Source organism: Babylonia areolata, chromosome 7 (genome assembly GCF_041734735.1).
Source record: "Babylonia areolata isolate BAREFJ2019XMU chromosome 7, ASM4173473v1, whole genome shotgun sequence".
Lineage (NCBI taxonomy): Eukaryota > Metazoa > Mollusca > Gastropoda > Neogastropoda > Buccinidae > Babylonia > Babylonia areolata.
Window position 1 is genome coordinate 18,379,783 of NC_134882.1, and position 27,233 is coordinate 18,407,015.

At 40.0% G+C, this 27,233-nt stretch overlaps 1 protein-coding gene across 6 annotated transcripts in view; it reads left to right on the forward strand.

Annotated features, from left to right (window-relative positions):
* The window catches only part of LOC143283773 (bridge-like lipid transfer protein family member 1), a 103,073-nt gene that overhangs the window by 58,193 nt on the left and 17,647 nt on the right, over positions 1–27,233 (forward strand). For 2 of the 6 annotated variants that reach the window (XM_076590119.1, XM_076590122.1), the window contains 19 exons: positions 129–272; positions 1,131–1,345; positions 1,960–2,102; positions 3,791–3,914; positions 7,386–7,418; positions 11,385–11,470; positions 11,898–12,038; positions 12,955–13,137; positions 13,924–14,079; positions 14,341–14,512; positions 16,009–16,176; positions 16,890–17,051; positions 18,524–18,611; positions 19,022–19,143; positions 20,570–20,720; positions 22,311–22,556; positions 24,715–24,897; positions 25,629–25,775; positions 26,696–26,914. In XM_076590119.1, coding sequence (XP_076446234.1) covers positions 129–272; positions 1,131–1,345; positions 1,960–2,102; positions 3,791–3,914; positions 7,386–7,418; positions 11,385–11,470; positions 11,898–12,038; positions 12,955–13,137; positions 13,924–14,079; positions 14,341–14,512; positions 16,009–16,176; positions 16,890–17,051; positions 18,524–18,611; positions 19,022–19,143; positions 20,570–20,720; positions 22,311–22,556; positions 24,715–24,897; positions 25,629–25,775; positions 26,696–26,914 — 2,883 coding nt within the window. The remainder of the gene's footprint in view (positions 1–128; positions 273–1,130; positions 1,346–1,959; positions 2,103–3,790; positions 3,915–7,385; positions 7,419–11,384; positions 11,471–11,897; positions 12,039–12,954; positions 13,138–13,923; positions 14,080–14,340; positions 14,513–16,008; positions 16,177–16,889; positions 17,052–18,523; positions 18,612–19,021; positions 19,144–20,569; positions 20,721–22,310; positions 22,557–24,714; positions 24,898–25,628; positions 25,776–26,695; positions 26,915–27,233) is intronic. The other 4 variants (XM_076590120.1, XM_076590123.1, XM_076590121.1 and 1 more) reach the window with 4 other exon arrangements.

Below are 27,233 nucleotides of genomic sequence, written 5' to 3' on the forward strand. Positions count from 1 at the left end.
GCATGTATCTGTGGGGTAGAATGAGTTAAGGCAACACATTCCTTGCACAAGTTACAGTGCTCACAAACAGAAGCACTGAAGAACTTGCAGCATGAAATGCAGTGACTGACTCCTTGTGCTGCTTGCAGGATTCTGTCTGCGGTTTGCCAATGACTTTGAGACCTCCTGGGACGACTGGAAGCCCAACAGCACGGAGTCCTTGATGAACCTGTGCACAGTTCCTGCTGGCACCTACGAGCTGTGCTCACGCACCATCAATAAACAGGTGTCTGGTGAGTGGCCTCAGATACAATTGAACCTGTTTCTTGTGACACACAGACAGGAACTGTACTTACTTTGAGGGATGAGGAATGTAGGGTAAAACTTTTTTGATGTCGTTTTAATTGACCCTTTAAGCTTTTACAGCAAATGATTTGATTAGGTGCTGTATAGATAAACTTCTTCTTTTTCTTCTTGTAATTATTATTAATTTGTTTTCCCTCCTGCTTGTTTTAAGAACTGACAGGTATTCAGCCTTGAAGTTGCTCCTTACGGCCTGAGCTAAAATTCATGATTTGATTTCAGGTAAAACTAGGAAATGGTACATACAGTGCAACACATTTCCACCCTTGTACAGACAGAAAAATAACAGGGTTCACTGACTTCTCACCTGCAGTCACTGTTTTATGTTAATGTTGTCTTGGGCTTGATTCCATGTACAGCAGGTTACAAGAAGCTATGATATACTGGTTCCTAATTAGTTATTGTGGTAAAAATTAAGTTCATGTGAAAGCAGGTTATCTCGGAAATGATGACTTTGTTTCAGACAAGTGCGTTTGCATCAGTGGGTGCATCTCGGCATGTTATGATGGCTTCTGATCAGTTGATTTCCATATTTTCATAATTTATTAATTCATTTCCATAATTATAGGCATACTGGAGGTATGCTTTTCTTGCAAACGACACAGAGAACATGTTACTTACTTCACTTATTAATTCCATAATTATAGATATATTGGAGGTATGCTTTTCTTGCAAATGTCACAGAGAACATGTTACTTACTTCACTTATTGTCTTGCTTGAGCAACTTGACAGTCCAAGTGTTTTAATATTGTATGAAATGCAAGTACATGAAACACTTACATTACAGACCCCATGGGGAATGCCAAATGGATTCTGAATGTGACATGGGAGATGCAAGGAATTGACGTTCACCTGGACACCAACATTGGCAAACAGTTGTCTGCTTTGGGCCACACACTGACGGCCATAGCAGGCGACCTGGAGGAAACGCAGGCCTACAGTTCTGATGAAAATGATGCTGTGGACTATGATGATCTGGACAACGAAGCCACTGACACTGAGGTGAACTGAAGTAGAGAGTGTTTCTGTTTACTGGACTTTGTTAAAGTTATGGATGCATGTTTTTTTGTTCATTTGTAAGTCTGTGTTGTGTGTTTTCTAAGATGTCCAGCATCAGTCAGGCAGTTTTGGTGGGTACATCAGTACATAATTGTCATGTCAAGACAAATTTTAAAAAATGAAAAAACTTCCAGTTGTATCTCAGGCATGATAATCTTATACACTTTACATTAATCATATTCTACATACTTTTGTCGAAATTGCTTACCCCACTACGACCTTGAATTGAATAAGACCAGTTAAAAAAAAAAGAAAAAGAAAAAAAAGCATACTTGTAATTCAGATGGATTTTAGTCTTTATTTATCTTTATTCTTTTATCAGTTTGTTTTTTGTAGGAACTTTCCCGTTTGCTGTCAACCATGTAGGACCAAAGACTGACATTTTGTTGGTATAATGTTGTGTAGATTCTCTCCCATCCCTCCTCCTCATTCTTCTTATTGGCAGTCATCTGCCCAACAGATGTAGTGTAGTGTATATGGATTTGTTTGAACGCAGTGACGTCTCACTGACAAAATGAAAACTGACACTCAGGAAGCCACTGACTTTGTTTCCACAGCAAGAATTCGGGTCGCGCCGAACCAGCCTGGCGGAAGACATCCTGCCAGAGATTGTGTTCAGTCATGACGTGGATCCGAAGGAGAGAGCCCGACACATCGAACACCAGATGAACGAACAGGCCAAAGTGGTTCAGGATCTCAAGTAAGGCTCACAAACAGATGCTGTTGATACGTTCAGTGTAAGGCAGTGTGGTGGGTTCAGTTGTGGTGTTCAGTGGTGCATCAGCTGTATGTGTAGGACATGATCTGTTGTTCTGGCTTCTGATAGGGGTTTGAACACTCACAATCTTCCTGTCATCACTTTCTGCTTGTTGGTTCAGAAGTACTATCCATACAGTGGAGTGAATTTTTGTATTGTTTTAGACAATATTGTTTCAGGCAGGACAGAGTTTTAACATATCTTCATCATGTATAAATCCACCTTTCCTTTCTTCCCATAAGCAATGAGTTGTAAGTTATGTATTGGAGAATAATGATTAAAATTTTTATTTATATGTGAGATAAGAACTGTTTTCATAGTATGAGATGAATCTCGAAATCCATGTTTGGCTTCTAAATTTAAAACTGGTATAGAAAATGTAGCAAAGTGGATGAAACAAAACAAACTAAAAATGAATGATGACAAAACAGAACTTATGTTGACTGGTGATAAAAATAAGCTGAAGCAGATAAATATGCCTGTCATTTGTTCTGGCATAGAAATTTCTTTTTCTAGTCTGTCCACAATCTTGGTTTTTACCTGGATTCATCCCTCACGATGGAAACTCACGTGAACCACCTGTGTAAAGTTCTTTACTTTCAGCTTCGTAAGATTAGTAAAATCCGCTACTGCTCTTCTGCGGACACTTCATTGGTTGCCTGTTCAAGCCAGAATTGAATATAAAGTTGCCTGTCTATGCTTTCAGTGCCTGAATTGTGATACCACACCCTCATATCTTTCTGAGCTTGTTAACCCGTACTTGCCAAACAGAACATTGAGATCTCTTGACTCCTCCCAGCTAACTGTTTTCTGATACTTCCTTAACTCCTGTGGAAAGAGGTCATTTTCCGTCTTCGGCCCAACAACTTGGAATTCTCTGCCTATTGCTCTCAGACAAACAACTCATCTATCTACCTTTAAAGCAAATCTTAAAACTTATCTCTTTAAAAAATACTTGTTATAACTCAAATAGTCCTGTTGTCCCAGGCTCATGGCAATGTGAGTATGTGTGATGTGTGAGTAGAGAGAACAGGGTGGGTAGATGGATGGTGGTGTTGTGGTTTGAAAGGGAAAATGACTGCCGATTTTTACCCCTTTCACCTTTTCTATCCAAAACTTTATTTTACAATTTTTACAAAATCTATGGCATGCAAATTACAATTAGCTCCTTTTTACATGTGTGTATTTTAAGTGAAAATTGCTGTTATCTGAGTTGTTTAATCATGTGTGTGTCTGTGTGTTTGTGTGTGTGTGTTGGAGTGTAACGGTTCTAGCATTGAGAGTATGTTACTTTGTGAGTTTTATGCATTGTGTTTTTATAATATTAATGATTCTGTTTCTTCTATTTTTTATATGCTTTCTTGTTTCACTTTGGGTACTGGATTGTAAAATGCTTAGAGCTTGCTTACGCTTGAATTATAGCGCTATATAAAAATAAAATATTAGAATAAATGAAATATTATTATTAATAATCTGATAGCATCCTTTTCCTTTGTGGATTAAAAAAAAAAAAAAGCCTCAACATTTAGACTTGTAGAATGCCACCATTATTTCATCCTCTGGTCAGCTGAAAGCAATTTGATATTCATCAACTACAGATCTGCATCATCAGTGAATCCTCTTGTTTCCAGACAACTTGGGGCCAGTGAGTCAACGATAGAGGCAGAGAAACGGCGTCTTGAGGAACTCCAGAACATGCTGTTCCATGACTTCCGACGGGATGTCCTCAACAAGCTCAAGCGACAAAGTGACAGGGTAAGTCAGTGTCACTGACCTGTGTCTGTTCATTGGTAAATAGATTAAACGTTGGTTGGTGGTGTGACTGAAAGGATCCTGCAGTGTGACGTGCACATCAGTCTGTTTTACTGCACACCATATGAGACCCTGTTGATTATTGTATAATTATTGTGGATGTTAACATTGTGTTGTTTGTAGAAAAAAAAAGTGTGATGTGCACTCAATAATTGACACTGTGTTGTGTGGTGTAGAGTAATACAGTGTGACTTGTACTCAATAATTGACACTGTGTCGTATGGTGTAAAGTAGTACAGTGTGATGTGCATACAATAATTGACACTGTGTTGTATGGTGTAGAGTTAAACAGTGTGATGTGCACACACTGTCTTGTATGGTGTAGAGTTAATCAGTGTCAAAAGGTGTAGAGTTAAACAGTGTGATGTGCACACACTGTGTTGTATGGTGTAGAGTTAAACAGTGTGACATGCACACACTGTGTCATGGTGTAGAGTTAAACAGTGTGACGTGCACACACTGTGTCATATGGTGTAGAGTTAAACAGTGTGACATGCACACACTGTGTCGTATGGTGTAGAGTTAAACAGTGTGACATGCACACACTGTGTTATATGGTGTAGAGTTAAACAGTGTGATGTGCACACACTGTGTCGTATGGTGTAGAGTTAAACAGTGTGACATGCACACACTGTGTTATATGGTGTAGAGTTAAACAGTGTGACATGCACACACTGTGTCGTATGGTGTAGAGTTAAACAGTGTGACGTGCACACACTGTGTTATATGGTGTAGAGTTAAACAGTGTGATGTGCACACACTGTGTCGTATGGTGTAGAGTTAAACAGTGTGACATGCACACACTGTGTTGTATGGTGTAGAGTTAAACAGTGTGACATGCACACACTGTGTCGTATGGTGTAGAGTTAAACTGTGTGACATGCACACACTGTGTTGTATGGTGTAGAGTTAAACAGTGTGACGTGCACACACTGTGTCATATGGTGTAGAGTTAAACAGTGTGACATGCACACACTGTGTCGTATGGTGTAGAGTTAAACAGTGTGACATGCACACACTGTGTCATGGTGTAGAGTTAAACAGTGTGACGTGCACACACTGTGTCGTATGGTGTAGAGTTAAACAGTGTGACGTGCACACACTGTGTCATATGGTGTAGAGTTAAACAGTGTGACATGCACACACTGTGTTGTATGGTGTAGAGTTAAACAGTGTGACATGCACACACTGTGTTGTATGGTGTAGAGTTAAACAGTGTGACGTGCACACACTGTGTCGTATGGTGTATAGTAATACAGTGTGATGTGCACACAATAATTGGCACTGTGTTGTATAGTGTAGAGTGATACAGTGTGACATACACACGCTTTGTTGTATGGTGTAGAATAAAACAGTGTGATGTTTGTTGTATGGTGTAGAATAAAACAGTGTGATGTACACACAAATACTTGACACTGTGTTCTATAGTGTACAGTAATACAGTGTGATGTGGACACGCTGTGTCGTATGTTGTAGAGTAAAACAGTGTGACATGCACTCGATAATTTACGGTGCTGTATGGTGTAGAGTGATACAGTGTGATGTGCACTCAGTAATTTGACACTGTGTTGTGTGGTGTATAGTAACACAGTCTGATGTGCATACAATAACTGACACTGTGTTTTATGGTGTAGAGTAATGCATTATGATGTGCACTCAATAATTGCACACAATGATAATAATATAAGCAGAAATTTATGGTATAGAATTAAACAGGAGCACAGTAATCGCACCATTTTTCCATATACCATGTGGGCACGTATATGCACATCAGATTACATACACACTTGTATGCACATGTATATGATTGTTCACAAACAAACACTCGCACAAGCATACATATGAATGCATGCATACATACACAAACACCCACACACACCCACACACACATATACACATCCAAGCCAGTGTCAGGTACAAATTGCTCTAATTGTTCAAAGAAAGATGAAGTGCATGAATGTGTTTAGAATCAGGATATATTTTAGTTTGTTGTCGCTTTATGTGTTTGATTTTCATTTTTGTGTGTGTGTGTGTGTGTGTGTGTGTGGTTGTTGTTTTTTTTGTATGTATGATGTGTATATAGATGTGTGTGTGTGTGTGTGTGAGGGGGGATTTTTAATGTGCAGAAACACTGGACTTCATTCTAATCTAAACGTGTATCCCTTTTGTGGGAATGTGAAACATGTATAACTAATTACTTGCAGTTAAAAAATAACAACAAACTGAAAAACAAACAACAAAAAACCCCAAAACAACTGGTGAATTGCACTACATTGGCTTAAGTTAAAATCACACATAGTAGCAGATTTAGGATATTACCAAGATATAGTCATTCATTGGAGATGGTAATTAAGGTCATGATTTGAAAAGCCTAAGGAAAGTTCTCCTAATATTACAAGTATACAATCATTGTTTGGGTTGGTAAGCAAAGTTGTGGTTAGATAAGCTAATGTAACAAACTGCTGATATTACAGTGGTGATAACCTACAGCAAAATACTGCTGATTTTACAATGGTAGTATCATTGTTTGGGATGGTAAGAAAGGTAATTATTTGATAAACTATTATGAAATGCTGCTAAAAATTAATTATAAGTATAGAATCATTGTATGGGATGGTAACTTAGGTCATGACTAGATAGGCTAAAGTAAAATACTGCTGATATTACAAGGGTAGAATAATTGGGATGGTAAAATAAGCAAAAGCAAAATACTGCTGCTATTACAGAGATATAATTAGTATTTGGGGTAGTAAGAAAGGTCATGATTTGATAACCAAGAACAAAATACTGCTGATATAACAGTGGTAGAATCATTGTTTGGGATGGTAAGAAAGGTCATGATTAGATAACCTACAACAAAATACTGCTGACATAACAATGGTAGAATCATTGTTTGGGATGGTAAGTAAGATCATGATTAGATAACCTGCTGCACAATACTGCTGATATAACAATGGTAGAATAATTTTTTGGGATGGTAAGTAAGGTCATGATTAGATAACCTACAGCAAAATACTCCTGATATAACAATGGTAGAATCATTGTTTGGGATGGTAAGTAAGGTCATGATGAGATAACCTACTGCAGAATACTGCTGATATAACAATGGTAGAATCATTGTTTGGGATGGTAAGTAAGGTCATGATTAGATAACCTACTGCAGAATACTGCTGATATAACAGTGGTAGAATCATTGTTTGGGATGGTAAGAAATTCATGATGAGATAACCTACAAGAAAATACTGCTGATATAACAATGGTAGAATCATTGTTTGGGATGGTAAGTAAGGTCATGATTAGATAACCTACAGCAAAATACTGCTGATACAACAATGGTAGAATCATTGTTTGGGATGGCAAAAAAAGGTCATGATGAGATAAGCTCAAGGAAAAGTAATGCTTTTTCTCTCTCAGCACATGGACGAAGTGACATCAAGACATTTTCTGGTAACTAGACTGTCTTCTGCATTCCGTGTTATTATCTGCATTGTACAGTTGTCTCTGTTGTGTACTTCAAAGCATTTCATATCATTTATGTTTTCATATCTCTTTCTTGCTCACTTTCTTGTGCTCTGTCTCATCCTCTGTCCAATACATGTTTCTTTTTTTACACATACTGACTGCTAGGTAATTCTGCATCATATCTGAGCTTTATCACATAGCACTTGAAAATGATGTTCGCTGCTGTTTTGCTCAGCCAGCTTCCTTGTAAAGCTTTATGTGTACTCAATATTGATAATCAGAATCCAGTTTTACTGTTCTGCTGGTTTGTTTTTAAGACTTGGCGTGTGCAAACACACACAGACATTGATTTTCTGCAGCTCCATTGACTGTCCCTGTCTGGTTGGCATTAGCACAGTGCTGAGAATTTCTCTCTTCCAAAAGTGTTCGTTTCCACTTTAAGAGCTGGTCATTTCTTCAGTTCAATATTTGCATTTTGCTTTATGTGAAATGAGGTATTCAATGCTTCTTGCTTTGCTGGTTTAACAAATGTTTAATGTTGCGATTTGGATGGCAGAATGGAACCGATTCTACAGCATTTGATTTACTGAATGAGATATTGATCTCGAGTAATATTTCTCCTGTATATGATTTGAATGCTGAAGTGAAAACATTTTGAATGAACATATAAACACAACCAGAAACAAAGTGAAAGTCCATTTTGTACTGAGGTGGAACTGTTTTCATGTAATCAATTCCGTGTGTATTGACTTTTTTTTGTTATTGCTTTAAAAAAAAAAAAAAAAAGACATTGTTTTCTTTCTTTGTTTCTCACTGCAGTGTTGAACTCAAATGTCTGCTGGTTTGTTTGTGTTTTGATATGAGTTTTTGTTCAAATTTTGAAATGCACATTTTCATTGTTTAGATTTTAGAGCATCACTTCCTCTTCTGTAAACTATCATAAATTATGCATCTTACCACTGCCCTTCACACACATACATGTAACTGCTGACATGTGCACAGTGGGCATGCATGTGCGCACACACACACACACACACACACACACACACATGCATATCCAAACACACACACAACCACATTCTCTCTCTCTCTCTCTCCCTCTCACATACAAAAAACAAAAAACAAAAAAAAATAACCACTGAAAAAACACAGCCACTCTGACTCACTCTCTTTTTCTCTCACATCCACATCCACACACACATACACATCCAAGCCCACCTGCAGGTAGGCACGCATTCTATCACACACAGACAGACACGCACACACATGGACATGCATGCGCTTGAACACACACACACACACACACACACACACACACACACACACCATCATGTAGCTTCTTATCAACAACAAGGCAAATTAACTCAATGTACAGATTCAAATTTAGTGTATTCAAAGTCAGGGTTTGGTAAATGCATCACATGCAAGTATGTGAGGTAAAACTCTTAAAAATTAATACACGTGTATGTTCTGAATGCAAATTTTTAAAGCCTGTTTTGCCTGATTTTTCAGAAAAATCATTTTATGATATTCTTGATAATTTCTTGTTAACTGTAACAAATTTCTGACAGTTTGTTTCACTGTCCAGTTGTGCATTTGCTTGAATTTTTGTTTACTACTTACATTGTGGTTGTGTGTGTGTGTTTGGTGCATATGTGATTTGGATTGATATTACCTAGATATTATGGTAACCCGCTCACCCCACATTCCCCCACCTCCTACACGCACACACTCACTCACTCACCCCGTTTTTGGTTTCATTCTGGTTCTTCTTAAATCAGCAGGAATCATATATTGTTATAATATTGAATGGTTCACTCACTTCCAGGTTTGGTAGTTAACTGATTAAAAAGTTTTCTTTACACAAATTGGTGATTTCACTTTCCAGTTGTGTGGACTCTGATAACCATTTTGTCGACAGGTGTGCTCATTCCATATTCTCCTTGTTTCTTCCTTTGATGCAGATTTGCTCTTTGATTTTCAGTCAAAGGAGATATGATGGTATTCATGTTGAAATGCTTCATTTTATCAGTGTCCTACAGTCTCTCATGTTATCCTGTTTCCTTGTCTGCTTGCTTGCTGTTGATCTATTGTGCTGTGTGTCTCTCTCTGCCAGTGTCAAGTCTTCGGTTTCTGTCTCGCTTGTGTCTCTTCATCTTTGCCTCTCCATATCTGTTGCTCTCACATTGATTTATTTTCTTTCACCTATGTGGGTTGTTGTCATGGGGAAAAAGAATTTCAGTAAAACAACAGCTGAAAGCACATAGGGACCCAGGTACTTAAATATGAAACATGTTTTTATTCAGAATACAAATGTACCCTAGAGAAATTAGCAAAAGGAAATGGAATAAAAAAATCAGTGTTGTTTCAAGGGGATGGGGTGAGCCAAGAGGGATGGAGGGTGGTGTGGATATTTTTGGTGTTACCAGGAGTTTGGGGTTGGTGCTGGGAGGGTAATGAGATTGAGGAAACCTGGCAAAATGCTCTGTGAATGAAAAGTTAGTTTTCACATCAAGGCAGAGAAAAAACCTAGCAGTGCACTTGTTCTGGTGGACAGAACGCAAACACAAAGTCTGGGGAAGGGTGTTACCTTTGTGCAGATGTTTGAAAGTATCTTGTGCAGTGATGCAATTTGATTATCATCATTCTTCTTCTTTGTTTTCTTCCTCTTCTGCTCATTTTCCATTTCACTTCTGAAGTGATATGAATTACACAGATGGGTATGATAACTGAATGGTTGCTCATCATATTGATGGAAGACTGATGTGCATACACTGCTGGCTCAGCATTCATCATTCTGCTGTGGTACCACTTTAAGATTCAGAGCTTTGGTGGAACTTGGGCGGTTCAGGATGGAGTGTGATGGGCACACAGCCAAAGGTTAAAGCATCGGAATTTCAGTCTGAGAGTACTTGGTTCAGTTTCATTATCGATGCCCAGTGGGTCAGTGTTGGAGATTTTCCCAACCTCCCATGTTAGCCTAGCTACAGATCTGCTAGTGCCTTGATTCCCTTCATGTGTATTCACATGAAAAAGATCAAATGAGCATGTTAAATAATCCATAATTGAACTTAGTGTTCTGTGGGTTGTAGAAACATGAACATACCCCACATGCACACCCCTTGAAACAGAGTAAAGTTGCCTTACATGGTGGGTAAAAAACAGCTATATACATAAATGGCACTTGTATCTATGGGACTTAATCCAAGATTTGAAGCCCACAAACAGAAAAAAAAGGGTGGAGAGCTTTTCAGGTCTCTCAAGTCAACATTCACAGACTTGGATAAAAAAAAAAAGAAGAAGATAAAACAAACGGATGATGTGTTGTTTCAGTGACACACTTTCTCCAGAGGGAACAAGAAGCGTGAATCCCATATGTCCATCATGAGAAATGCGTTATCACCAGGAACCTTTTGGCCAGATTTGCTGTTGTGTGCGCAAAGTTAAAAAAAAAAAAAGAAAAAAAATGTATTGTTTGTATTCAGTTATTTATTTTTTTTTATCCACGACAGACTTTTCTGGGTGAAATTTGGGTTGCTCTCCCCATGGAGAGCACGTTGACACAGTACAGCGTCACCCCCTCCCTCCCACACCCCCCATGCCCCTCGCCGTGCCCCCCCCCACCCCTTTTTTTTTTCCTTTTTTTTTTCGTCTCAAAGTTATTTTGTTTTACTATATTTGTGTTACTGTCAAAATGGAATTTCCAGTATTTTGCCAGGGACTGCCATTTTGTTGCCATGGGTTCTTTTACGTGTATTCAGTGCATGCTGCACACAGGACCTCAGGTTATCGTCTTATCCAAAAGACTATATTTGCATAAGATGAAACAATATGTGAAAGTATCCATAGTTTGCTGCAAAGTCTGATCGGTTATCTTCAGTGTCAAACTCAGATTCTGACGTAATGTTCAGTTCGTCAAATGACAGTGAATATATATATTTTTTTGTACAGGCTTCTGTCATTCGAGACAAATTAGGCCTGGGTTCAAGGCCAGCTCATATCAGGTCAAGGTCATATGGAGGTCGCCGAAGAGATGGGTGAGTAGCCTTGTTTGATTTTGTCTGTTGCTTTCCAGCTGTGCTTGTTAGGAGTTGTTCAGCATGACATGTGAGTTTTGTTGATGAATGCTTCCTAGAATTTATTGATAAGAAATTTTTATTAAATGTTTGAGCTTCTGAGCATTGTAGAAAGGTTGTATGTTACAACTCATCCAGTTAGGTTAATGTTTTTTTCTTTTTTTTTTTCCCTTTTTTTGTTCTTTTTTTTTCTCCTTAGCAAAATGATTTATTTCATTATTTTGTCATTTATAATCAAAGAGCTTAGAGCTTTTGTACATGTAAAGCAGTTTGAGCTCTATTTGAGAAAAAGTGCTGTGTGCATGTTCATCTTTATCATTATAATTATTATTCTCATAGGGGTGTGTGTGTGTGTGTGTGTACACGCTTGTGCCTGTGTGTACTTCAGGTCGAAGAATGACTCGGTACAGCTGCGCTCCCAGACCCTTGACAGACCTCCCCGTTCAGGCACCAGACTTACAGACCCTCCGTCGTCTTCATCCAGGGTCCAGTTTGGGGCAACTCGACACTCCACCTACACTCCACCCGGGTGTGTACCACAGCTTGTTGTAGTTTGTGTTATTTCATCAGGCAAGCGAAATAAAATGCCTTCTCTTTTTTGTGTGTTGTTCCATCAACTCTGTCTTCTCTTTCCCCAAGCAGACCAAATTTCACACAGAAATCTTACTTTGACTTAGGTGCTCCTGCGTTGTTGGATGCGTGTGACAGACATGGCGCTCCATTTGGTGTCATATACTGCACCATGTCAAACTGATGCGTATAACTGTTATGGGTACAGATGACTGAGGAAGAGATGATTGATGTAGAAACAGATGACTACGATGATAACAGATGACTGATGGGGAACAGATGACTGGCGTGAACAGATGACAGTGGTGGGAGCAGATCACTGGGAACAGATGACTATGATGGGAACAGATGACTGTTATGGGTACAGATGACTGAGGAAAAGATGATTGATGTAGAACAGATGATTTAGATGATAACAGATGACTGATGTGGAAAAGATGACTATACTGTAAACATGTGACTTATTGGAACACATGACTCATAGAACAGGTAACTGTGATGGGAACAGAAGACTATGATGGGACCAGGTGAGAAAGATGACTGTGATGGGGAGCAGATGACTGATGTAGAACTGATGACTAATGTGGAACAGATGACTGTGATGGGAACAGATGACTGATGTGAACAGGTACCTGTGATGGGAACAGATGACTGGAACAGATGACTGTGATGGGATCAGTTGACTGGAACAGATGACTGTGGTGGGAACAGATGACTGGAACAGATGACTGTGATGCAAACAGATGACTGTGATGCTTACAGATGACTTGAACAGATGACTGATAGGAACAGATAATTGTGATGGGAACAGATGAGAACAGATGACTGTGATGAGAAAGGGTGACAGAAATTCTACTGCTGCTGGCTGATTTCAGCTCCCCAGACTCATTCTCCATGAGCTTTGATGAGGGGGACCTGGCCCAGACGACCACCCAGCACAGCAGCCTGAAGAAGACCTGGTCCCTCCAGGACATCCTGTCCTCAGACTCCGGCTCCTCCCACGCCTCGGACACAGACGCTGACACGGTGTGGTCCATGTCCGGCCAGGGGCTAGGCAGGTGAGGTGCCAGTTAGACAGACATGTGGGACGCATCCTAGACCTTACAGACTGCAAATTGCATCCACCCACAGTGCTGTTGTGTTAGTATTCCTTTTTGCAGGCTCTTGTTTGCTTATTGTGTAAAAACTTGCAAGCCCCATTATTCTGCTCTGTATGTCAGAAGCCGTGAATCACCTGCTTATTTTATTGCTAGTAGTATTGAAATAACTATTACTGTTACTGTTGGTGTTTGTTGTTGTTGTTGGCATTGTTGTCTTCATCATCATCATCATAATCATCATCATTAATTGAAAGATTGATGATTTAATTGATTATTTATTTACTTAATTTTTTTCTTGAGCAAAGTCTTTCGTGTTCTATCTCATGGGACAGAATCATGTGTTTTCTATCTCTTTGGATAAAAGCATGTGTTTTCTATCTCTAGGGCTGACAGCTTATTTTTTTGTCTCTTGGGATAAAATTAAATGTTTTCTATTTCTAGGGCTGACATCTTGTGTGTTTTGTCTCTTGGGATAAAATCATGGGTTTTCTGTTTCTAGGGCTGACATCTTGTATTTCTATCTCTTGGGATAAAATTTAATGTTTTCTATCTCTAGGGCTGACATCTTGTGTGTTCTATCTCTTGGGATAAAATCTTGTGTGTTCTATCTTGTGTGTTCAATTTCACTGGATAAAATCTTGTGTGCTCTGTCTCACCGGATAAAATCTTGTGTGTTCTATCTCACAGGATAAAATCTTGTGTGCTCTGTCTCTTGGGCTGACATCTTGTGTGCTCTGTCTCCAGGACTGAACACAGAGCTGAGGGCATGCAGGGCAACAGCACCGCAAAGACAGGCAGCCTGGAACCAAACATAGACTTTGAGTTGGACGTCAAGGTGTTCATTGACAATGGCAAGTGTATCTTGTACCCCAAGGAGGCCAAGGAGGAGGAGTTCAAAAGGTGACTGTTCTGTGGATGTTGGTTTTGATTTTTTATGCTTGGTTTGTTTGGCTCGTCTTTTTTTGTGTACTTTTAGGTTTCCTTTGTGTGTGTGTGTGTGTGTGTGTGTGTGTGAGTAAGAGAGAGAAAGCGACACGGAGAGAGAAAGAGAGAGAGACACAGAGAGGGATAGAGAGAGAGAGAGAGCGAGAGAGCAAACTAATTTTGGAACAGATAGGAAAGATAAACACCCTCTCAAAAAAAAAGTGCTCCTGTTTCAAGACAACAAGGCAAGCGGGAGCGCAGCGCGTCAGGAGAGAGCCATTCCATCACCCCGATGAACCGGCAGAAGATGAAGCGCATGGAGTCTGCCCCTCCCTCCATCATGGCCAAGAAACAGCCGGCCAGTCAGGTGGAAACCACGGTCTTTTTCCTGCCCAGCGTGGATGTCAAGGTAACCTGCCTATCACCTTTCTGTCTTTGAATGAGATGGGGGGGATCATTATTGTCGATGTGTGACAGTTGGTTCTACTGGTGGAGAGGCTTAAAAAAGAAACAAGTGGGGGCTGTGAAAATGTTATCCACAACTTTCAGATACCGTAAAGTTCGGTCTATTGAGCGCACTGGTTTATAAGCTGCACCCACTAAATTTTGGAAAAAATTGAACTTTATACATATATAAGCTGCACTGGATTATAAGCCGCACTTATTTCCGGTACCGGAACACATACTGATACTACAGAAAAGCTGTCAATACTGTAGGTTATGAAATAAATACAAGCGGGAACAACACAAAGAGAAGCAAGCGAAAATACTGCTAGTGCCACAAAAAACATAATAAATAAACACAACGAAAATAAGATCCATAATTTAGGGATAGTCACATATATTCAACGTCATCCTGCTCACTGAATCCACTGAAATCTTTGTCTTCAGTGTGCGAGTTGAAGAGAACCAGCACAGCTTCCTCCGCTGATCTGAAGGCTTTAATGTGTGCGGATTTGATTTATAAAATGTGAACAGTCAGCACACTATCCTGAAGCTCATCCAAAAATTCATGAACAGAAGTCATGATTTTGGTGAGTTGAAGGGCAGCTAAGAATAGACGAGAATGTGACACTCCCGGTATTGTTAAAATCCTCAAATAAGCCGCATCATCGTATAAGCCGCAGAGGTTGAAGCTGAAGTAAAAAGTTGCGGCTTATAGACCGAACTTTACGGTACATGTTATCTGTTAGCAACAAAGTTTCATTTGCAGTGATCAAGAGTTGTAGATCAAAATAAAAGAGAAGTGAAAACAAGGTTTGCTAGGAATGTGACACCTGATGAATTTGCCCTTTGTTTCAGAATGCTTGAAATAAACTGATAGTGAAAATATAGGACTGAGACCAGAAAATATGAATCAGTTTTGGAGAGTGGAGAAGACGACTGACAAACCTGTCAAGGCTAAAAGTGATGAAGTTATACGATGCAACTGGTGTTTCTGTTTTCTGTTTGAAGCCTAGTCTTGTTTTTTCTTGTTTTTTTAAATTTTATTTTGACTCCATTGATAGTCAGTTGTTGCCAAATTACTTTCAACAATGAATTTAGTGCATCATTTTGTCCAGCGTGTCTTATGTATGGAAAAAAATCTTTTAAAAAAATGATGAGGTGAGTTTATGTAATTTGAAGTGCTTTTTTAACTATATATATATAAAGGTAGATTCAGGAATCTTTTGAAGAGTGTATAATTTGTCCTTGCATCTGGAACTGCAAGTCAGAGCTCATTATCCATATCTGTATCTGAAGTTAATTTTAGTCCTTGTTGGTGACTGATATCAGTTTGTTTTTAAAGAGAACTCTTGATTTTATGAGAAGCATTGTGATTGCATTGCATTGATGAGTAGAAGCATGCAGTTTATAATCAGATCAATAACAAAAAGGAAATGCTGTGAAATGTCTTGTCACCAGGTCCATTACAACTCCAAGACAAGTTTCATGGAGTCTGGTGGTTCTGTTGGTGTGAGTGGCCCTGAAGCTGGCGTGAATCGATCCACCTCTGTCCTGTTGGCTCCAGATCGTCAGGTGGACGATGTGTTCTTCTCTAGTCCTCTCCAGTCTCCCCTGGACCAGCCTAAGGTTTGTTTCAGAGAGGTGTGTATGGTGTGTGTGTGTGTGTGTGTGTGTGCATTTGGGCTTGCATGTGTGCATGTCTGTGAGTGAGGGCAGGCACACGTTTGCAGATTTTTGTATGTACCTATATAACTTTTTATGTGAAGTGAGTACAATGAAAATTTGGGGAATCTATTCCAGTTTTTGGAATGAATTAATTCAAACCGGGGCCATTTCAAGTTATGTTCTCTCCATCCCACAGAAAAGGCAGTCTTGTCATGGAGAAGGGCATGAGCTTGATCTGTCCATTTCCTTTTTGTTAAAAAGTTCCAAACTTAAATGGACCTCCTTAGCATCATCAGCCTTTTGATTCTTAAATATATAGACCAAAGTTGTCTCAAATTCTGTGGCTTTTCATCAACGAAATGGTGCAAACGGTGGGATCATGGAATAACAAACAGGAAGTGGTATTGTGTTGTGTTGTAATGTTGTCACAAGATTTCTCTTTGTGAAATTTGGTCTGCTCTCCCACAGTTTGGTACCACCCACATTTTTTTCTCTGCACGTTTTACTATGAATGTGGATTTTTATCACTAAATTTCACCAACCTGTTTGTTGCTGTGGGTTATGCTATGTGCATTAAGTGCATGGTACACGCAAGACCTGGATTATGTTCTCATCCGAGAGGCTATATATAGAAATACGATGATGGTGTGACGATGATGGTGACGATGTTTCAGGTGCAGAGAAGAGGAACGACAGTTGAAGAGGAAGGCCCACGGACAGCAGAGCATTGCAGTGACCATGGGGGGGAGACGTCGTCAGGTAGCAGCAGCACGTCCAGGAAAGCCGTGAAGAAAGCCAACCTGTACGCCTGGCTTTCCCTGCAGACCCTGCCAGAGGTCAGTTCTGTGGGACACACACGTTTTTTTTTTTGTTTTTTTTTTTTTTGCTGCCCCATCATCAGCACCGTTCAGTGGCATTACTCCCATGCCGCTCATTCCGAGTCTCCCATACACAGCCACACCCGGGTTCATCCGTCACAGTCGCAGTGTTGACAGTCCACAGGGAACCATCAGTGTTAAGTCCCCAGGAGGCCACACACCAGAGGGGGCCTTGCACTGTTGCTGAGTCACTTCGGTGGTGTTCGCACACGCTCTTTGTCACTATGGAGGGGATATCCATGTGAAATTTAGAACAGAGTAGTAATGAATATAATGAGGTGGGCATAAATGTTTTGCAGAACTGATTAGGAATTTGTTTGATGAATGAAATGAGACAGGTATAAAATGTTTTGAAGTACTGATTAGGAATTTGTTTGATGAATGAAATGAGACAGGTATAAAATGTTTTGCAGAACTGATTAGGAATTTGTTTGATGAATGAAATGAGACAGGTATAAAATGTTTTGAAGTACTGATTGGGGTTGTGTTTGATGAATGAAATGAGACAGGTATAAAATGTTTTGAAGTACTGATTGGGGTTGTGTTTGATGAATGAAATGAGACAGGTGACATTGTTTTGAAGTACTGATTGGGGTTGTGTTTGATGAATGAAATGAGACAGGTGACATTGTTTTGCAGAACTGACTGGAATTGTGTTTGATAAATGAAATGAGACAGGTATGGGGTTGTTGTTTTTTTTGTTTGTTTTTTTCAGAATGCCTTTCTGAAGTGCAGAATGACAAAACCAAACCAGATATGCAGTATAAATGTGTGGCCAGTGAGACATTGGTGTTTCCACATAGATTTGTATCCAACAAAGTATTCTGAAAGGTTATACAAATTTGTCAGAGACATTGATACATTGATGTACATATTTGTGCCACAGGTTGCTCAGGAATAGCCTTGTCCATCTCCTTTAGAGAGGATTTTTAAGAATTTGCACCTGTCTTATTGTGTTCATTAGATTGCAATCTACGTCTTATTTTGTTGCAAAGGTATTAATTTTCCATGGAGACAGTTACCATTTTTTGTCACATATATGAAACATCTTGCAAGGGATTGACATCTAAAAAATACACTATTCAGACATCACTGGTTCCTTGGTTTGCGAGTTTATGCATGAATGAATTCACTTGATTTATGTGGGGGCATAAAAATGTCCACACTTAAATTCTGTATTCACAGTGTCACCCAGACACAAACACACAGAGATAGAAACAAGGAGATACAATCAGTCCTGCACAGCAGACAACACACATACACTCACACACTGCAACGGATTTAAGATGAAAAAAAAGAAAGCAGAAACAACTGCATGAATTTGGCTAACATTTTTCACCTAAGTTTACCAGATTGCCTATGTTTGAAACACCAAGGATGAGTTTTGACTGGGGTCGCCAAACAGTTGATGACGCCTGTGCCTGTTGCAGGAGATGATCATCAGTCCCTGTCTCCTGGACTTTCTGGAGCAGGCCCTGGAGCCGCTGCCTATCTCGCCATCCACACAGCATAAAAAGGGTGAGCTTCAGTCAGCGCCTTTGTCCTTGTGATGTGGTTCATTTGAATCTTCTCTTTTTCGGGGATGGGGGTGGGGTGATGGTGGTGGAATGTGTGAGGGGTGTGTGGACTTATGGCAATTTTTTTTCCCTTTCCATATGTACCTTAAAAAGTGAACAATGTAATCAGTACAATGTAGACAGGGACAAAACTCCTTTTTATTTCATTTTAGTATTATGATGATGATGATGATTAGTAGAAGTAGTAGAATTCTTTTGTGTGTGTGTGTGTGTGTGAAAATAATTGTTCTGAAAAGATATAAACAGTGTTCATGTTACTGGGGAAAACAAGACAAAAGCGCTCTCGTCCCAGTCCTCCTGCTCTGCGTAATGGTGCGTGTTGGGTGTGTGTGTGGTACCCGTTGTGTGCAGCAACAGCTGTGGACATGGGCAGCATGCTGCACCTGAACATGGACCTGGACGCCTCCCAGGCCTCTCTGGGTCTGCCCATGGGGGGCACCTTCTTCCCTGTGGATGTTGTCGTCAGCATCAAGGTACTGTTGTACGAGGGGCCGCTTGATAAATATCTGATTGCAGCTGTTTGAGCACACTTTTTTGTTGATGTTGTCATATTCTTTTTTTTTTGTTGTTTTTTTGTTTTGTCCATTTCACAGAAGGTTATATTTCTCCACATAGAAATATACATCACAAGGTGGTTGTTATTTTTTTTAAATGAAAAAAATGACCAAAAGAACAAAAAAATCCCTGAAAAACCAGTAACTTAACAACCAAACAACACATTTCACAAGTTTCATTACACATGTGTATTGAAAAAAAAAAAGTAAATTAAAGTTTTGTGTCCATTTCAGTTTTAGATCAAATTGTGAAACCTGTCAAAGCAAGAGATAATGAAATAACAAGCAAAGTCTAGTACCTCTGTGTAATCAGAAGCAGAACAGCAAAAGCTGATAAATATTACTACTACTAATGATACTGGTAGTTATTGTAGCAAAAATAATACTGTTAATAGTAACTGCAGATAACACCGTTGCACAAAGGGCATTTCAATAGTTGTTTGAGTAAAATTACACATTAAAAAACAAAAAAGACTTTACCACCTTTTCAATGTTTTCTCCCTCAGCTTTCAGGCATTTTCCCATTCTTTGTAATCACATGTCCACGGCTTTCAACCATGCTGATTTAGGTATACCCCTAAAATAACGCCCTCGAAAAAAGCTCAAGCACCTTCAGCACTCTGGAACTGGCTTTTCTGTCTGTTGTCAATTGACTAAAGGGAACGGGAATCAGTTGCAAGCAACAAGATTACAATCTTGTAAAGTAAATACACGCACTGATAGATACTTTACATACACCTATACAAACACACAAACATAATCCTATAGTACATAAAAATACAAACAAACATATGGATCCATACATGCATCCATACATGCTTTCTTGATTGCAAACAATGCATAAATACACAAACACACATACACACACATACATAGATACATACATATATCTATACATATACATGTAAAGATAGATAGATATTTCAGAAAACAACACTGGTGTGGCTGCAAAAAGACAAAAATTATGCCAAGAAAAATAGTTCACTTTTTACAGATTTTTTTAATGACAAATACTGATATGCATTTTTACACAGCATCCACAATCTGTTCATTTTCAGAAAATAGAGATTTATATGAGAACAGTCAATGTTGCTTGTTACCCTTGTTGAGAAGGACTTCTAAAATTCTAAACATGGGAGGAACTTTCTACTTTGTGGACACATGGTCATTAGCATTAAGGTACAGTGATGGTGTTGATCTGTTCATACATGAGGATGATTTCAAATAGTTAGAATGATAGCAACAGATCCTGCATGGAATTATTTATCTATATGTAAGTGCAGGCACTGTTGATCGGTGAGTGGATGTGTCTGGTTTCTCCTTTCACATCTTTATGGGTTTGCAGGTGCAGCCGTCCACCATCCGATTTAACTGTCAGCCCATCTCCCGTGTGGAATGCCTGCTGCAAGTGCCCTCACTGGAGCTGGTGTTCTCTACAAAGAAGACCGACGTGGAAGGTTTGCTGCCTGATGGCACGCCTCCCACCAAGCCCAAATGTGAGTGATGCTGGTTTGTCCTCTGTGTGTGTGTGTGTGTGTGTGTGTGTGTGTGTGTGTGTGTGTGTGTGTGTGCAGTGAAGGGTACAGCTGCATAGTGGGATCACTTTATGGCTTTGTGAATCATGAGGATCAATATATGCTGTGCAAATGCAAAAAGTGTGTATCTCAGATACACTCATACGTGCATGCATGCACATGCAGATGCAGTCACAAAGGTGCCTCTGCACAATAGATCAACTTTTGAATAAACCTAGTTTGAAAGATACCAGCTTTTAGATGGAGTTCTGCCAAATTTGGATGAGTTTTGTTAAGTCATAAGCTTCATTCAGCAGCTTGAAATGAATATACTGAGCCATTGTGTTGAATTCAAATATGTGATCAGTCAATGGTGAAATGGAAAGAGTATACTGACCCACTGTGTTGAAATCAAATAAGTGATCTGTCAATGGCAAAATGAAATGAGTACACTGAACCACTGTGTTAAAATCAAATAAGTGATCTATCTGTGGCAAAATGGAATGAGTATACTGACCCACCTTGTTGAAATAAAATAAGTGATCCATCAATGGTGAAATGGAAAACTATCAAGAAACATGCTTTTGCATTTGATGTATGGCAGCGCATGCCACATTCAAAACCAATTTCTGGCTTGTAAATGGCAATGAGGTAAATACAGTATGATTTTGTTAACAGATATTTAGTACAAACATGGAATTCTTTTAGAGATGTTTTCAAATCCACTGGTAGTTCTATTTTGAAGTCTATCCACCAGTGTTACTGACTGTCTACCACAGTCTTTCCACACTGATTTAAAGCACAAAAATAACCCAGTGGATTTACCTTTTTGTCCATTCTTCATGGTTTCCACCTGACTGTTTCTTGGCCATGATGGAGGGAGGGGCCGACTCCATGCGCTTCATCTCCTGCCAGTTCATGGGGGTGATGGATGGCTCTCTCTTGATGCACTGCGCTCCCGATTGCTTTATGTTCTTGAATGCATGGTGTTACAAAACAACAAGCAGCTGTACATATTCTCTTATATTACCAGTCATCATGAACTTTGTGCACATAAAAGAACCAACGGCAGCAAAAGGGTTGTCCCTGGCAAAATTTGGAAGAAAAGTCCACTGTGATAGAAAACATACTCAGACAGAAAAGAAGAAAAATTACGTGTGGTGCTGCATGGTGGTGACATGCTCTCATAGGGAGAACAGTCGATTTCACACAGAGAAATCTGTTCTGACAAAAAGTACATACACTACACTGCACTACGCTTCACTACACTACAGGTTCACTTATGAGGATGTATGGCATAAAATGACAGTCCTGTTCCTGTCTGTGGGAAAGGCACTTTACTTCACTTTTCCTCACTCTGGCAAGGTGTGAATGGGAACCTGACTCTTGCTGTGGAAGGTTAAAGCAGCAGAAGGGGACTGGGCCCTGCGGTCTTGTGCCATGCCTTCGACACGGCAAGTATGAGATCACTGCCCCAAAGGCCATAAAGGCTATGGGACCTTTAATGTTTTTTTTGTTTTTTTTAATGTACCATCTTTGACACCACTTTGAAACTGATTCTGCCTGTCACAGTGGGTAAGCGCCTGTCCTCCGGAGGGCGTGAACGTCATACCAGTGGTAACCAGGGTGGCGGCCGGGCTCGACTGGGTAGCACGGTGTCGGACTGTCAGGGCACTGCAAACACCAACTCTGGGGGTCTGAGTGTGACGGGGTGTCTGTCAGATTTCTCCCTCTACATCTTCCACCCTTACGGCGGTGGTCAGCGACGCTTCTTCCAAGGGTCCCCTTCCTACAGCGGGGGCCAGCGCTCCTATCTCGGTGAGTTGAAAGGAATGAGTAACAGTGATTAGGGGGAATTGATTATTGAAATATAATTTCGTTCACCTGTGTGCTAGCTGAATTGATAGCATAAGCAGCATTGACTTGAAGTTGTGTACCTTGTGAAAGGAGAGACCACTTTACTATTTGTTAATCAAATATAGTTGAAGTGCCATGACAGTGTTAGTCAGGCATTAGACTTCTGATCCAGTACTCTCCAGTTATTAGGATTTGAGGCTGTTTTGGCATAGTGTAGTGTCCTTGTGAAAGGCACATCACTCTGATTTTCCCCACTCCACCAGGTGCTTGAATGGGTGTCTGGCTTCAGTTGGGGATGGTTGAAATGGGAGAAGCAGAGGGTTGGGCCCCACTTTCTGATGCGGAGCCATAAACACAGTGGATATGAATTCACTTTTCTGATGGCTGTAAAAAGGCTGTTAGATCTTTTACCCTTTTATTAATCAATTTCCTTGATTGAGTGAATTTTCTTTATTGAAGGAAGTAGAATAAGTAGAATGAGTACTGAGGTTTGGAAAAAATAGAAAGCCAAATCACATATATAAAAAAAGAATGGTAGATAGGCATTTAAAAATTTGCTAGGAAAAACATAATGTGAGAAGTTTGAAATTGTTGAAAGGTGAGTTCTATAATTTCCCATATGGAATTTATGTTTGACTTGGATTCACAAAAGGGTAGCTTTAAAGAGATGGAAATCGTTGAATTAATCATTTAATCTTTTCTGTGATGGCAGAAGATTGTCAGAGTCATCAGTAGTGCCTCCAGAACACCACTCAGGGTTACGAGACTGATTGACAATGAAAAGTAGATCATGGTATTATTTATATCCTCATATAATTCTGGCTGTTGATAATGGTATGTGTTTTATGTGCTAAAGTTTTAAAAGTTTTGAAGCAAGGACATCTGTAATAGGTGCAAAGTTTCTGTGATGTATTTTCCACCCACGACAAATTTGACTTTCTCCTCCTTTAATGCAAAGGGAGGCACTGTGGCACAGCCTGTCAGGTGTTGATTTCTGCTCTGGTGTGCATGCTAATCAGGGTTCGAAGCCCTGTTTCAGCATGGTGTTGTGTCCTTGGGAAAGGCACCTTACTCTGATTTTCCTCACTTCGCCCAGGTGTGAATAAGCACCTGACTTCAGTTAGGTTAGGTTAAAACAGTGGAAGAACAGGACTGGGTCCTGCCTATGCCAAGCCAAGGATATGATGCTCCTGCCTCGATGGCCATGAAAGGCTATGTGACCTTTTAATGCTCTGTTGTCAATCTATTCATTTAGAATGTGTGAACCATTTTCAGGGAGCATTCTAGAGCATGGGGCTAGCTATGGAGATAAGGCCATGGGACCTTTTAATGCTTTGTTGTTTTCAGTCTGTTGATTTGGAACAGTGTGAACATTTTCAGGGAGCATTCTGGAACATGGGGCTAGCTATGGAAACAAGGCCATGAGACCTTTTAATGCTTTGTTGTTTTCAGTCTGTTGATTAAGAATGTGTGAACATTTCCAGGGAGCATTCTGGAGCATGGGGCTAGCAATGGAGATAAGGCCATGGGACCTTTTAATGCTCTGTTGTCATCAGACTGTTCATTTAGAACAGTGTGAACATTTTCAGGGAGCATTCTAGAGCATGGGGCTAGCTATGGAGATAAGGCCATGGGACGTTTTAATGCTCTGTTGTCATCAGACTGTTCATTTAGAACAGTGTGAACATTTTCAGGGAGCATTCTGGAGCATGGGGCCAGCTTCATGAAGATAAGGCTATGGGACGTTTTAATGCTCTGTTGTCATCAGTCTGTTCATTAAGAACGGTGTGAACATTTTCAGGGAGCATTCTGGAGCATGGGGCTAGCTTCATGGAAATAAGGCCGCGGGACCTTTTAATGCTCTGTTGTCAGTCTGTTCATTTAGAACATGTGAACCATTTTCTGGGAGCATTCTGGAGCATGGGGCTAGCTTCATGGAGATATGGCCATGGGACCTTTTAATGCTCTGTTTTCATCAGTCTGTTGATTTGGGACAGTGTGAACATTTTCAGGGAGCATTCTGGAGCATGGGGCTAGCTTCATGGAGATATGGCCATGGTACCTTTTAATGCTCTGTTGTCATCAGTCTGTTGATTTGGGACAGTGTGAACATTTTCAGGGAGCATTCTGGAGCATGGGGCTAGCTTCATGGAGATGGCCGGCAAGGACTCTCTCAGTCTGAACGTGGAGTTCATCAGGGTCAACATCTCACGCACCCGCAAAATGGAGATCTTCCCCGTGGGAGATGGCTCCTCGTCCAAGCTAGACCCCCAGATCAAGTCCACCGTTGTGCGATTTTCTGGTATGTGTGCGTGTGTTGTGTGTGTGTGTGTGTTTCTGCATGTGTTTGTGTGTGTGTGCGTGTGCGTGTGTGTGTGTGTGTTTGTGTGTGTGTGTCTGTGTTTGTGTGTTTTTTATGAGAGTGTGTGTGTTAGCTCTGTTTTTGTGCATGTGGGTGCGCACGCGCACACGCGTGTGTGTGTGTGTGTTTTGCATGAGAGTGTGTGAGTGTGTGTGTCTGTGTGTGTGTTTTGCATGAGAGTGTGTCAGTGTTAGCTCTGTGTATGTGTGTGTGTGTGTGTGTGATGGAGAGGGAGAGAGGAGGAAAGTGTTTGAAATAGATGTAGAAAAGAAGAGCACACAAAAAAGCAGTGTACAATTCGTCATTGATCTTGCATCAGTGTGTTGCCTTTTCTAACAGTTAGGGCAGTACTTACCACTAAACTCCACTGTTGATAATTTTGGGAGGACATTCCTTGCATTCTCTGAAAGAGTGGCAGTCAAAACTGTGCGCAGAATAAGACCATCACCTGGAATCAGTTGTTTATATCCAGTATGGCTACCATTGATGGTAGCAATGACTCAGATTACATCAAATAATTCCAAATATGTTGTTGTTTTTATTCAGAAGTTATCAAAAACAAAAAAAACATTTAAAAGGTCACTGGAAATTTTTGCTTTTTTTTTTGGTTTTGTTTTGGGGGTTCCAAACATCACCTTATTTACATTGTGCGACATTGTTGACAATTTCAGCGATTTGTGACATTGGCAAAGCGTCATTCAAGTATGACATGCGGAGGCTGTCGGAGATCCTGTCCCTGCCCAAGGCGTGGTACCGACGGAACCTGGCTCGGCGACTGTTCCTGGGTGATGACAGTATGACCAGGGCAGGGGGGGAAGGTAGGATATTCTGTTCATGCTGTGAGCACCGTCTGGATTTTTTTGACTGGACTGCTTTGGTAGAATTATTGTTTTTATTGCTAGCTTTTTGTGGTTTGTAGTGGGTTTTTTTGTTGTTGTTGATGATGTTGTTTTCACCTGCATTAATCGGAAAACCCTCCTGTGAGCACTTATCTTTGTTTAGTTTTCTTTTTGTGATTAAAGTTCTTTTTGGTTTTTTTGCATTTATGAAGAATAGAAAGCTAACTTTGATTTATGAGTTAATAGTTTTTGAATGCAGTAATAGTAGCAGGATTCTGTAGAAAGTGTGTTCTTTTTGTTTTCCTTTTTAGACTCTTTTTTAGTCTGAAAGAACTAGTCTGAATTCCACTCATGATTACCTAAATTTGGCTGTCATGTAATAAGAAACACCACTGTAACAGATAAGAAAAAAGAGTTTTATGCTTATTGACTTGCAAGTGAAGGGTGTACAAAAAAACCACTCTCACATTTGATGAGAAGATTCAGCGTTTGCTTAGTGTGTTTGCATATACGTAAGTAAATTGTTATGGACTGAACACAAACATGACCCATATTGATGTTTCCTAGCTCTTGGGGATGTTTATATATTCAGCCACAGAAAGGAGCAGGAAGTGGAAGTGGGGGGATGAGGAATAAAACCATAGTACGATTAGTGTAAGTGTAGTCTAGGCATTTTTTTTTTCAGAAGCTTGCAACAAGCTACATTTTCCCCACATTGTTGTGATGTGCATTTATTTGGTTTAATAAGTTGCTGACATTTTTGCTTTCTTGAATCTTGTATGGTGGTGTATTTTCAAGTCATTTTGACATGTTGCCAGCATGCTGAATGTTGTGTGCTGTGTTGTGTTGTTTTGTTTTTAGTGTTGTTGTTTTTTTGCTGTGACGCATGTTGTTTACAGAGATGGACGACTCCTCCTCCTCCAATTCCTCAGCGGCGATGGGGGAGCAGCAGCGCCCTGTGTTGACCTCACAGAACTCTGTGTCCTCCCCCTCCATCACCAACCTCTTCTCCCCCCTCACCCCCCCCAAACGCACCCACCACCGACGTGCCTCGTCCGGCGACAAGCTGAAGTTTCAGCTTAGTGCTGACTTAAAGAATGAGATAGCTAGCCGGAGAGGTGTGTGCGCTTGCTTGTTTTTGTTTTGTTTTGTTCACTCACATGAATGGTGTTTATGTTGTCTCTGTGTGCAGGGTTTCATGATTTAAACAGGCGGTTGTTAATCTCTTTTTTTTTATCAAATGATTTTATTAATCATTATAGGTTGCCAGTGATACATAAAAAAAAGTTTGTAAATCTAGGGTACAAAAACAAGTAGGTGAAGAAATGAAATGCAAATCCCCCAATCGGTACAAATGCAGGAAGATGTCCCTCACTCTTCCCCTTAAAATCTGGCTTCATGCTTGTATATTCCTTGTTATATCAACCTTCACATTCA